At 42.8% G+C, this 10541-nt stretch overlaps 1 protein-coding gene across 1 annotated transcript in view; it reads right to left on the reverse strand.

Moving 5' to 3' along the window:
- TBC1D1 (TBC1 domain family member 1) overlaps positions 1-10541 on the reverse strand; it is a 392135-nt gene that overhangs the window by 15654 nt on the left and 365940 nt on the right. The window contains 1 exon segment of the mRNA XM_042782639.1: positions 8895-9054. Coding sequence (XP_042638573.1) covers positions 8895-9054 — 160 coding nt within the window.

Consider the following 10541-nt stretch of genomic DNA (forward strand, 5'->3'; position numbering starts at 1 on the left):
AATGAGGCGCTGGAAGCCACTGATGAATGAGAGTAAAACGTCCTGGGGTTAAAGCACAGCCATAGTGACTAATTGTTGCTAGGTACTGTTGAGTTGGTGACCCGTAGTGACACAACGTACAACACAACGAAACATTGCCCAGTCCTGCACCATCCTCACAATTGTTGTCAAGCTTGTAATTATTTGATGACTAAATTCAGTCAAGTTACCTAACAACTAGAATAATAACATAAGAAAAAATATAATTTTAAAGCTACAAACATAAATAGAAATAGAGCCAACTGTCAATACTTCCTTTCCTTTGTTGGCTACAGGATAATGGAGGCAGCAAAGGGTTTGTCAACTCATCAAATCAAGAAAGACAAAAAGTGAGACAATGAATCCCTACCATTGCACACACACACACACACACATTACACCCAGAATGCTCCTTAGAAGAGAGAATGGCCAGACTTCGTCTCACCTACTTTGGTCGTGTTGTCAGAAGGGACCAGTCCCTGGAGAAGGATATGATGTTTGGTAAAGGGTCAGAGAAAAAGAGGAAGACCCTAAATATGATGGACTGACATAATGGGCTCAAGCATAGCATACATATATATATATATATATATGTATATATATGTATGTATGTATATATACACACACACATATATGCACATATATATAGTGCATGTGTGTGTGTATATATATATTATACACATACATATATGCATGTATATATAAACTAGAAACAAAACTATATATATATATATATATATATACATACATAAAATATATACATATATAATACATATACATACGCACACACACATATACACGTATATTTAAACCAGAAACCAAGCTCACTGCCCTTGAGACGTTCTGACTCATAGTGAGCCCGTTTGGGATTCTGAGGCATTAAATCTTTATGGAAGTAGATTGCTCAGTCTTCCTTCCACAGAGTGCCTGGTGGGTTTGAACCATCAACCTTCTGGTTAGCAGTCAAATGCCTTAGGCCCTACACCACCCCCCCGCCATTGGTTCTATGCCTCTAAGGAACCCAGACTAAGACAGAAGGTATACATACAGAGAGATGTGAAAAAAACCACGTCCTGTCCAGCAGACCAAAACCAGTTTGGTCTGGTACAGCTGTGGCTATGCAGGGGGAAATGGTTGTTGAAATGGTGAGGTTGAAAGGGAAGCGGGGGACAGGACACAAAGGGCCTTGTACGCCAGGCTAAGCAATGCTGTTATTCTAATGTTACCCTGGTCACAGCAGCAAGTCACTGGAGGTTCCCCCTCTCCCCGTTTTTCTCCCTTGTCTGAGTAGGTCAGTGCATTTAGTAAGATTTTAGTTAGAGCCAGGTTACAGATCTGATCCCATAGGTTAGACCAAGAAGTATCACCTTTTAAGAGGCACTGACAAAAACACCCTATTTCCTGCCCCCAGACCTAGAAATGCATCTGCCAGTTGCAAGAGATGCTGGTTCACCACCTCTCATGGAAACCCAAAGGGTCCATGCTTCTGAGGACCCCCTGGGGGGCTGTCTGCACTCCTAAGGGCCCAGGGAGCTCAGCCCCAGCAGCTTCTGGGAAGGCATTAAATAAGGAGTTCATTTGGGTACATATGCAAAGCTCTTGGGTGGCACACAAAGTGAAGTGCTTGGGTTAACCAAAAGGTTGGTGGTTCGAATCCACCCAGTGGTACCTGGTAGTCTGCTTCCGAAAGATCACAGCCATCGAGAACCCTGTGCAGCACAGTGCTTCTCTGACACACACGATGTCACCATGAGTCGCAGTCAACTCCATAGCCACTTGGCTGGAGTTTTTGGTTTTGAATATGCAATAAAGGAATGTCTGGGAGTTGAAAGGAGCACCCCTGAGAGTTCTGCTTGGAAGGAAGGGGTTCCTACATTTATGTGACTACACTTGGGGATAACACCTATAGCTTTTAAACTATTAGTATCTTATTCTCTCTCTAGAAATTTAAAAATGAATAATTTTAAAGTAGTAGAAAAATGTTTTCTAAAAGCCTAGTGCCCCAACCCAAACTACTTAAGTTTTGCCTGTCTTCCAATGCTTATACACTGCATTGTGCAAAATTTTTAAGAAAGAGTAATTCTTCTTGGAAGAGTGAATTACTTGCTTATATTTGAAAACCACGGCAACAAGAGAGTGACCTGCCGGAGCTCTCCCCGCAGCACGGGGTAGCCTCGCTCACAACACTGCAGCCAACTTCCTTCCAAAGAGACTTTCTTTATGTCTCTTCCTTTCTTCTCTCCTTTTTCAGGCCACCTGGAAACAGGCAAAGGGTTTTACCAGGCAGGAAGCAGGAGGAACCTATTGATTCTGCTACTTCGCACACTATTTGCTGAGAACTGTGCAAATAACTACTTTCTTCTGAAGACCTCTCAGTGCCCTGTTATTGTGTTAACTTGCATGGGAGCCTTATTTGAAACTCTCCATGCTCTGAAAGGGCAATTTTCCTATGGGGAAAATGATAAACGCAAAGCATGTGGCCTGTGAGTGACCTTCCACTGCATTCATTTCTCAGCCACCTTTGTGAAGGGCAGTCCCTCTTCTTGACTATCTCCTGGGTGTCCTTCAGTTGGCACCTCTACACCCCTCTCAGGAGCCAGGAGGGGGGAAGTGAAGGATGATAAGAATGCTGCAAACGAACAGAGTTTGCAAAAAAGGTCCCCTCATCACCACTCTATCATGGTAACTGGAGAGCCGGACGCTTTTCCTGGCCATATAAACAATCTTGTTTCCCCAGTCTATTTTAGTCATTAAACCTCTCTGAATCCTTCTATTACAGGTGGCTTGTGAGATTTTTTTTTTTTTTTTTCCAAAGCCTTGGTTTTTATACTGTACCTCCTCTCTCGTCGACTTGGCAGCACAGCCTAGGAAATGCCAGGAGCCCAATACAGCCATCCCCTCCGTCAGGAGCAAGCCAGGCCCTAGTTCTCAAATGTTTTCCAAAGACAGACTTGATCAGGAGGAAAGAACAAAAAATCTCTCCCAGGGCCCCTCTACCCGCAAACTGGGAAAATATAGGAGCAGGTCACTTCACGTTATGTGACACCCAGGCAGAGGCCTGCCGTTCAGGAAGTGGCAACTCCACGCAAAGGTTAAGGCATGTACATCCTTGGCAGCTGCCCCTCCAAGCAGCAAATACTTAATTCAAGGTAACTGATTAATATATGAGCCATGCTGACTGCCAGCTGAGAAACACTTTACTTATATATAAAACTGTGAACAGTTAACAAAGGCCCATTTGTATTTAGGGTTGATCCAGGTCTAAAGGCTTATCATGAAATAGGCTCTAGGCCAAAAAAAAAAGACCACAAGACATGATGGCAGGTTTGGGGTGTTAAAACAAAGCTATCTACCATCAAGAGCTGAGAAAGCAATTTTCTGTAAGTCACTGATGCTGAATTCAGAAACGGCTTTTAAAAATTTAGCTATTCTATGATAGCTACTAATAGACTGTTTGCTTTTAAGTCCTGAAAGACGGAGTGGACTATGCAAAAAAAAAAAAAAAAAAAAGCAGTTTTTATAAAATATCTTCACAACACAGAGCTTATGGCCTTAGAGAACCACTTCTTGCCTATAAAATAAGCCGAGCCCCTGAGCCAGCTGGATACAAACCCATTTAGTACAGCAGGGGCCATGGGGCCCAGGAATTACACAGACAGTGGCATCGCTATGCGTAATATATCAAGAAGCTCTGAAACCTACCACTGACTACATAACATAGACAAAAATATCCAGCTTTTACTGGCTTCAGCTTTTATCGTATTAGTATTATAGTATTATGACATCAGAGAACTGTGAATTATTCTACAGCAAAAAATCAAGAAACCTATAGCTGTCAAGTTGACTCCGACTCATAGTGACACTATAGGACTGCTCCATGAGGTTTTTCAAGTCTGGTGGCATACTACCTACAGCATTTGACTGCTAACCAGAAGGCTGGCAGTTCAAACCCACCAGCCACTCCTTGGAAGGAAGATGGGGCAATCTACTTCTGTAGTGATACTGCCTTGGAAACCCAAGGAGGGGTCGCTATGAGTTGGGTCCGACTCCATGGCAGTGGTTGTGTTTTGTGTTGCTATGTTTATGGGAGCAGACTGCCACATCTTTCCTCTACAGAGCAGCTGGTGGGTTCGAATCACCAACCTTTCAATTAGGAGCAGCCAAGCACTTAACGACTGTGCCACCAGGGCTCTTTTCCTGCAACATAAGGGCTGTTATTTCCAAAGGAGTGTTTTCTTTTTTTTTTTTTTTAAATGCCACTTACTCACTTGTACAGCCCAAGGAAAGACTTCTTTCTGAGCACTTTACGACCTTGTTATCACGTGCCAATGAGCAGATGCCTGACTCATAGTCCATGTAACAGAGTGGAACTATCCCATAAAGTTTTCTAGGCTTTATGGTGGCACATTGCCAGGTCTTTCTCCCACGGAGATGTGGGCTTGAACCACCAACCTCTCAGCCAAATGCTTAACCCTTGCACCACTGGGGCTCCTTAGAGCCTGAGAACTATCCATAGTCATAGGTACTTAGGTGTGCCTGAGGCAGTGATGACCTCAGAGCTGACCCCTCCCTGCCCTTCTGCTCCAGTCTGTGACATCCCCAGCCTCCTTTGCTGATTTTTTTGTCAGTGTAATTTGACGTTTACACTGTTTTGAATCATTAACAGCATTTTCTTCTGTTTTCAATCTTTACTCCCTTCTATTACTGTTTGAAAAAATAGTAAAGAATAAGAAAGAAAGAGTAAAGTGATTGTTGGTGTTGTAGCAAACCCACATGCAGAGTAGAAGTGCCTGTCAGGTTTCTGTAATCTTTATGAGAACAGGTCACCAGGCCTTTTCTCCCACAAAGCTGCTAGGTGGGTTCAAACCACCAACTTATTGCTACAGCAGCAGAGTGCTTAACATTGCACCACCAGGGGGCTTTGGAATTAAGGTATACTAATAATTTTCTTTTAATTTCCAGTATAAGAAAAGATAAACACACAAAAGTTATGAGCAAAGAAGGCTGAAGCCTACAGCTAGAGAACATGCACTTGGCTGTGTGTCTTTCGCTAGCCAACCAGAGACACGATTTTGAAGACTTCAGTTACCTTTCTTTTTCTTTTTACTATGATATAAAAACTTCATGAAATCCCACTACCAATTTTTTCAACTACGAGATAATCATTTTATTTTAATGATATTTTTTTTCAGAGACAGAAATTAAAAAACAGTTTGTGGAGGTAATTTTTCCAAAGGGAATAGTCAATATTTTAAGAACATGGATTCTTCTAGCAAAGTCCAATGGGGAATTCTTTAAAGGCACTTGTAGATAGAAAAAAAAAAGAACAACAAAAACAAACTCACTGTCATAGAGTCAATTCTGACTCATATTAACCCTAGAAGACAGAGAAGAATAGCCCCATGGTTTCCACAGCTATCAATCTTTATGAAAATAGACTGCATCACCTTTCTTTTGAAGCTTGGCTTGTGGGTTAGAACCATTCACCTTTTGGTTAGTAGCCCAATGCTTTAACAACAGAACCACCAGGGCTTCCTTTTGAAGTAGTTACATATGATTAAATCAGATGGACTACTTTCCATAGTGTGAGTAGGTCTCAATCAATCAGCTGAAGGCCTAAAGCCCACAAAGGGACTTTTTCCCAGGGTGTATTCTGCTACCAAGTTAAAAAAAGGTATGTTACCACAACTCTTCAATTCCCCTTAATGACTGCCCTACAGATCCTAGACTTGTTAGCCCCACAATTATGTGAGCCAATTCCTTAAAATAAATAATCTCTCTTCATCTCTTAGTCTCTCTCTGTGTATACAGTTATATACACACACAGATATATCTTACTGGTTTTATTTCTCTAGAGAACTCTAAGACACAGAGTAAAAAATAAAAAATAAAAAAAATCTGAATTATCAAAAATATTACTTTTATTTTAAGTAGAGAAAACAAGCTTTACAAGAACTAAGCATGCTCACCATATCTCACTGGGCTCCTGCTGTCCAAGAGAATGGCCCTACCTCTCAGCTCAAGATAGTTACAAGACTTGGCACGAGAACACTTACTTAACTTTGACAGAGATAATCTTCCCTAGACACAAATTAAGAAAATGGAAGATGGTTTTAGATGTGCACAATCTGAGGTCATAGTTGGGGCATGGAAGTGGAAGCAGTCTGTGACATTTAGGAAGGTGAGGCTCGTGGCACGTGTTAGATGTCAAGGCTGAAGATGGGAGGATGGGTCAACAACATAGAGGAGTCCTTTGAAGTCCTAATATGTGGTCTTCAAAAGAGTGACAACAGAGAGAATGAAGAGTCAAGGGGAGAGAAAGGGAAGAGTTTTGGTTACTTCCTGCCGCTCTAATAGAAATACCACAGGTGGGTGGCCTTAACAAATAGGCGTTTATTCTCTAAGGACCAGGCTTGAGGGGCTGGATGAAAGCCCACTGACCTTGGGCTTCAACTCTGCCTCTTGCTCCTGGCCCACTGAAACTGCGGGGCTGACAAACCCAAGGCTGACAAGTAAAATGACACAGTCCCAATGTTACCAAACCACACGGCAGGCCACTGATTCAAGTCCATGAACAGTCCCAAGATTGGCAGACAACACGGCATGCTGCTGAATGACGACTCGGCTACATACAGGATTCAAGGGTGTTAAAAGCTGCAGGGACCTTTCTCAAAATTTCTCGTTATATACTGGAAGCAGACCCTAATCAGCTGCTTGTGGCAGATTCTACCATGGAGCAGACTGCTAGTCTCTTCATAGGGAATGACTACAATCAGCTGCCCAGCCACTCAAAACCAGGTCCAGCCAAGTTAACACAAAGCCTTAACTACCACAGGGAGGAAGGGGAGGAGATGAGAAGGGAATTTAGAAAGAACAGTAGACCAGAAGTGACCGTGGTGGTGGTATTTAAGAAGCTGTCAGTAAGGAATCCCTGGGTGGTATAAATGCTTAAGTGCTTGACTTATAACCAAAAGGTTGGTGGTTCAAATCACCCAGGGTGGCCTTGCAAGAAAGGCCTGGTGATCTACTTCTGAAAAGTCACAGCCTTAGAAACCGTGGAGCACGGATCTACTCTGCACACACAGAGTTGCCGTCAGATTCAACTCCATGGCAGCTAGTTTGATTCTGTTTATATCAGTCAGAGAGTCACAAGCCAGAGAAGTTGAGGAAGATGACTCATGAATTTGTAAGCCTTTAATATACACGCCTGGAGCTCTTTGGCCAGTCTTAAAAATATCTGTTCTAGAGAGAGCTTTATTTTGAGGGAAATGGATCTAAATTCTTTAAGAATGAAGGCATCAAGGGAAGCCCAGTGATTATCAAAAATATAACAGGTCTTAAAATTCACAAAACCCAACCCTAAATGTCACTTTGAAGGCTAAGGTGTACCTAATACAAGTCATGGTATTTTCCATAGCCTTGTATGCATGCCAGAGCTGGACAATGAATAAGGAAGACTGAAGAACTGATGCATTTGAATTGTGGCTTTGATGAAAAATATTGAATGTACCATGAAGTGCCAGAAGAATGAACAAATCTGTCTTGGAAGAAGTACAGCCAAAATGCTCCCTAGGAGTAGGAATGGCCAGACTTTGTCTCACCTAGTTTGGTATAATGTCAGAAGGGACTAGTCCCTAGAGAAGGATGTCATGCTTGGTCAAGTGGAGGGTCAGTGAAAAAAGGGAAAACCCCCAGTGAGATGGCTGGACACCGGCTACAATAATGGGCTCAAGCAAAGCAACAATTCTGAGGAGGGCAAAGGGCCGAGCAGCGTTTCTTGCTGTCGTACAGAGGGTCAACTACCAGTTGAAACTGACCCAACAGCACCCAACAACAATATCAGCAACCCTTACTGAACTTGGAATGTCAATACCCTGTTCTTACAAAAGATACAGACATAAACATAAGAACAACAACCATGAAATGATAATGTTTTTTCATTTATTGGTTCTGGTAAATTGCAGTGAAGCGAATTACTTAACATGGCCCTTTTAGCCATAGATCTCTACTTTGTGATGTTATGTAAATCCCAGCTTCTATGCCTGTTTATTCAGAAGGAAGGTTGGGCAATCTACTTCCATAGTGATTCTGCCTCGGAAACCCAAGGAGGTGTGGCTATGAGTTGGATCTGACTTGACAGCAGTGAGTTTGGTTTTGGTTTGTATGCCTGTTTAAGCTGGGCTATGTCTTAAGTCCCACCTTGCTGAAGGGTGTGACTCAAGTCACCAGTCTTAGTTTCCTTGAGGGTTGTTGTTGTTGTTGTTGTTATGTGCCGTCGAGTCGGCCCCGACTCATAGCAACCCCTCCTTGGGTTTCCGAGGCAGTATCACTACGGAAGTAGGATTGCCCAACCTTCCTTCCGAGGAGTGGCTGGTGGGTTTGAACCGCCAGCCCTCTGGATAGCAGTCAAGTGCTTTACATATGTGAATATTCTGCTAAGTTAGCTCTCTTGCTCTGGAACCTGCATTTGGTTCGTCATCATCTCACTCCTGGAGTTGAGACAACAGCCAGTTGTACAACCTGCTGATTTGGGTCTGCCAACCCCTGCAGCCACGTGAGAGAGGGGAATCCTCCAGCCCAACGCCTGACCCATGGATTTGGGACTTGCCAGCCTCCCCACCTCCACCACCACATGAGCCATCTCCTTGGCAGCGTGTGAGTTCCGTGAGATGTTACAGCAAGATAAAGAACCCTAAGACGGGAGGGAAGTACTGAGGGGAGGAGAAGGAGTTGATGTTAGGGAAGATGGAATGGTACAGCAGTTTGAAAAAGTTACACATTTGGGGCATCTTTAAACTCCACCTCATAGGGACCAGCCTTGTGCTGATCCTTCTAAAAGAAATCATTCAAGCACAAATAGATTTACAAAGACTTACCAAAGACTCTGGCTACAAACCCCAGTGGAAATTGGGAGGCAAACATGGTGAGAAACCAGGGGGCAGCATAGAGGCTGGGGCCAATCTCGTGTTCTTCGAGGTGATTGTAGAGGTCTCTATGGTAGTCATGAAGCAGCCTGGAGAGTTGGTACATCTGGATCTGCAGGGATATATGCCCATGTATGTTTAAAGTTAGGTATCTGCTCTGGGTATAAAATTACTTATACTCACAGGAACACTTCCAAGAATACTGTTAATTTTTAAGAAAAACATTTTAGAGTGTTAAAAGTTCTATTTGGCTTTTGACATCCCTTGGTCTCGGCTAATCCTTTACCTAGCATGAGTCTGCTGGGTGCTTCTGTATGAAACACCAAGCTAGGTGCCAGTTCTCCAACATTAAAGTGGGTCTCCTCTTCCTCCACTATTTCCTCTCCTTTTATTGTTCTCTGTGTTCCATGGCTAAGAGAATCTAAATATCTGACTTCTGGAAATATTTCATAAATTCTCTTAAAAATATACAATCTTAGCAAAACTCAAACCCCAAGGGAATTAGAAAAAAAAAAGCCAGCCTTTCTGTTAAGAGTGAACTGAGGGCATATATGATTCTGTAGAAGGATCCCATTGCATACACATACTCACTAAACTCCTCTAGACCCCAGCTCCCAGAGCACTCAATAAGCAGGACAAGTGCAACTTCTTTCAGTTTATAACATAAAATGTAGATCCTGGGAAAGTGAAGATAAGAACACAAGTGCTTATGTGGAGATAAAGAAAATTACTTTTTCCAACTAAAATTGAACTTCAACTTAAAGGGCTCCCCCTCTGCTGGGAGCTGTAAGGTTCTGGCAGGAAGTTGCTCCAGTTCCCTACAGCCCCATGGTGAGTCCCAGGGCTCCCAGAGATCCAAGAGCCAACTCAGCTTTGAGCAGCCTCTGGCACGAGTCCAAAAATACAGTAACCTACAAGGGGCCAAGACCCTACTGAGATGCTTCAGATTGGACACAAGTACTCTTTAAAGTGGAAGACAAGCCAGTTTTCAAAGGCTCAGACACTACAATCCTCATGTACCAGCTGTGGCTCTTCCATATAGAAAAGTGTCTCATCAACCAAGGCTGTCATCCCAAAATTCATCTTGTGACATGACGCTAAATGAGATAAAACTCAAAAATTCCATTTTGCTATCACACAACAGGTGCCCCTACATTAAAGCTAATGGGGAAAAAGTAGGAAGAACCTAACACTATGTGTGGGAAGTGTTATTTAGATAAAATCTTTCAGAGAATGAAATGGCTTCCTTCTAGGCAGTTCTTTTTTTGTGTGGCTCAAGTTCACAGCTAAAGGGGAGAGCACTGTAGTGCTCTGAAAAGGCCTTAGCTCTAATCTACCCTTTCTCCAAGGGCACTTTCTCCAGCCCTGAAATCGTGCGCTAGAATTGACCTGATGGCAGTGGGTTTGGTTTTCGGTTTCTTGGTGAATGAATACATAAACACATGCTCTTTAAGCACCATTTAGAAATATTCTGGAAGCAGGATACTGAGTTCTCCCCACCTCTCAAAGGCAGCAGCAACAGCACTAGGCACTCGGAATACACTTCTTTGTTTGGTTACCTTTTTTTTTCCCTCCAGTTTTTTTTTTTTTTTTTTTTCT

Source organism: Orycteropus afer, unplaced genomic scaffold (genome assembly GCF_000298275.1).
Source record: "Orycteropus afer afer isolate SDZICR_OR568_19922 unplaced genomic scaffold, OryAfe1.0 scaffold00399, whole genome shotgun sequence".
In the NCBI taxonomy this organism is placed as follows: Eukaryota; Metazoa; Chordata; class Mammalia; order Tubulidentata; family Orycteropodidae; genus Orycteropus; species Orycteropus afer.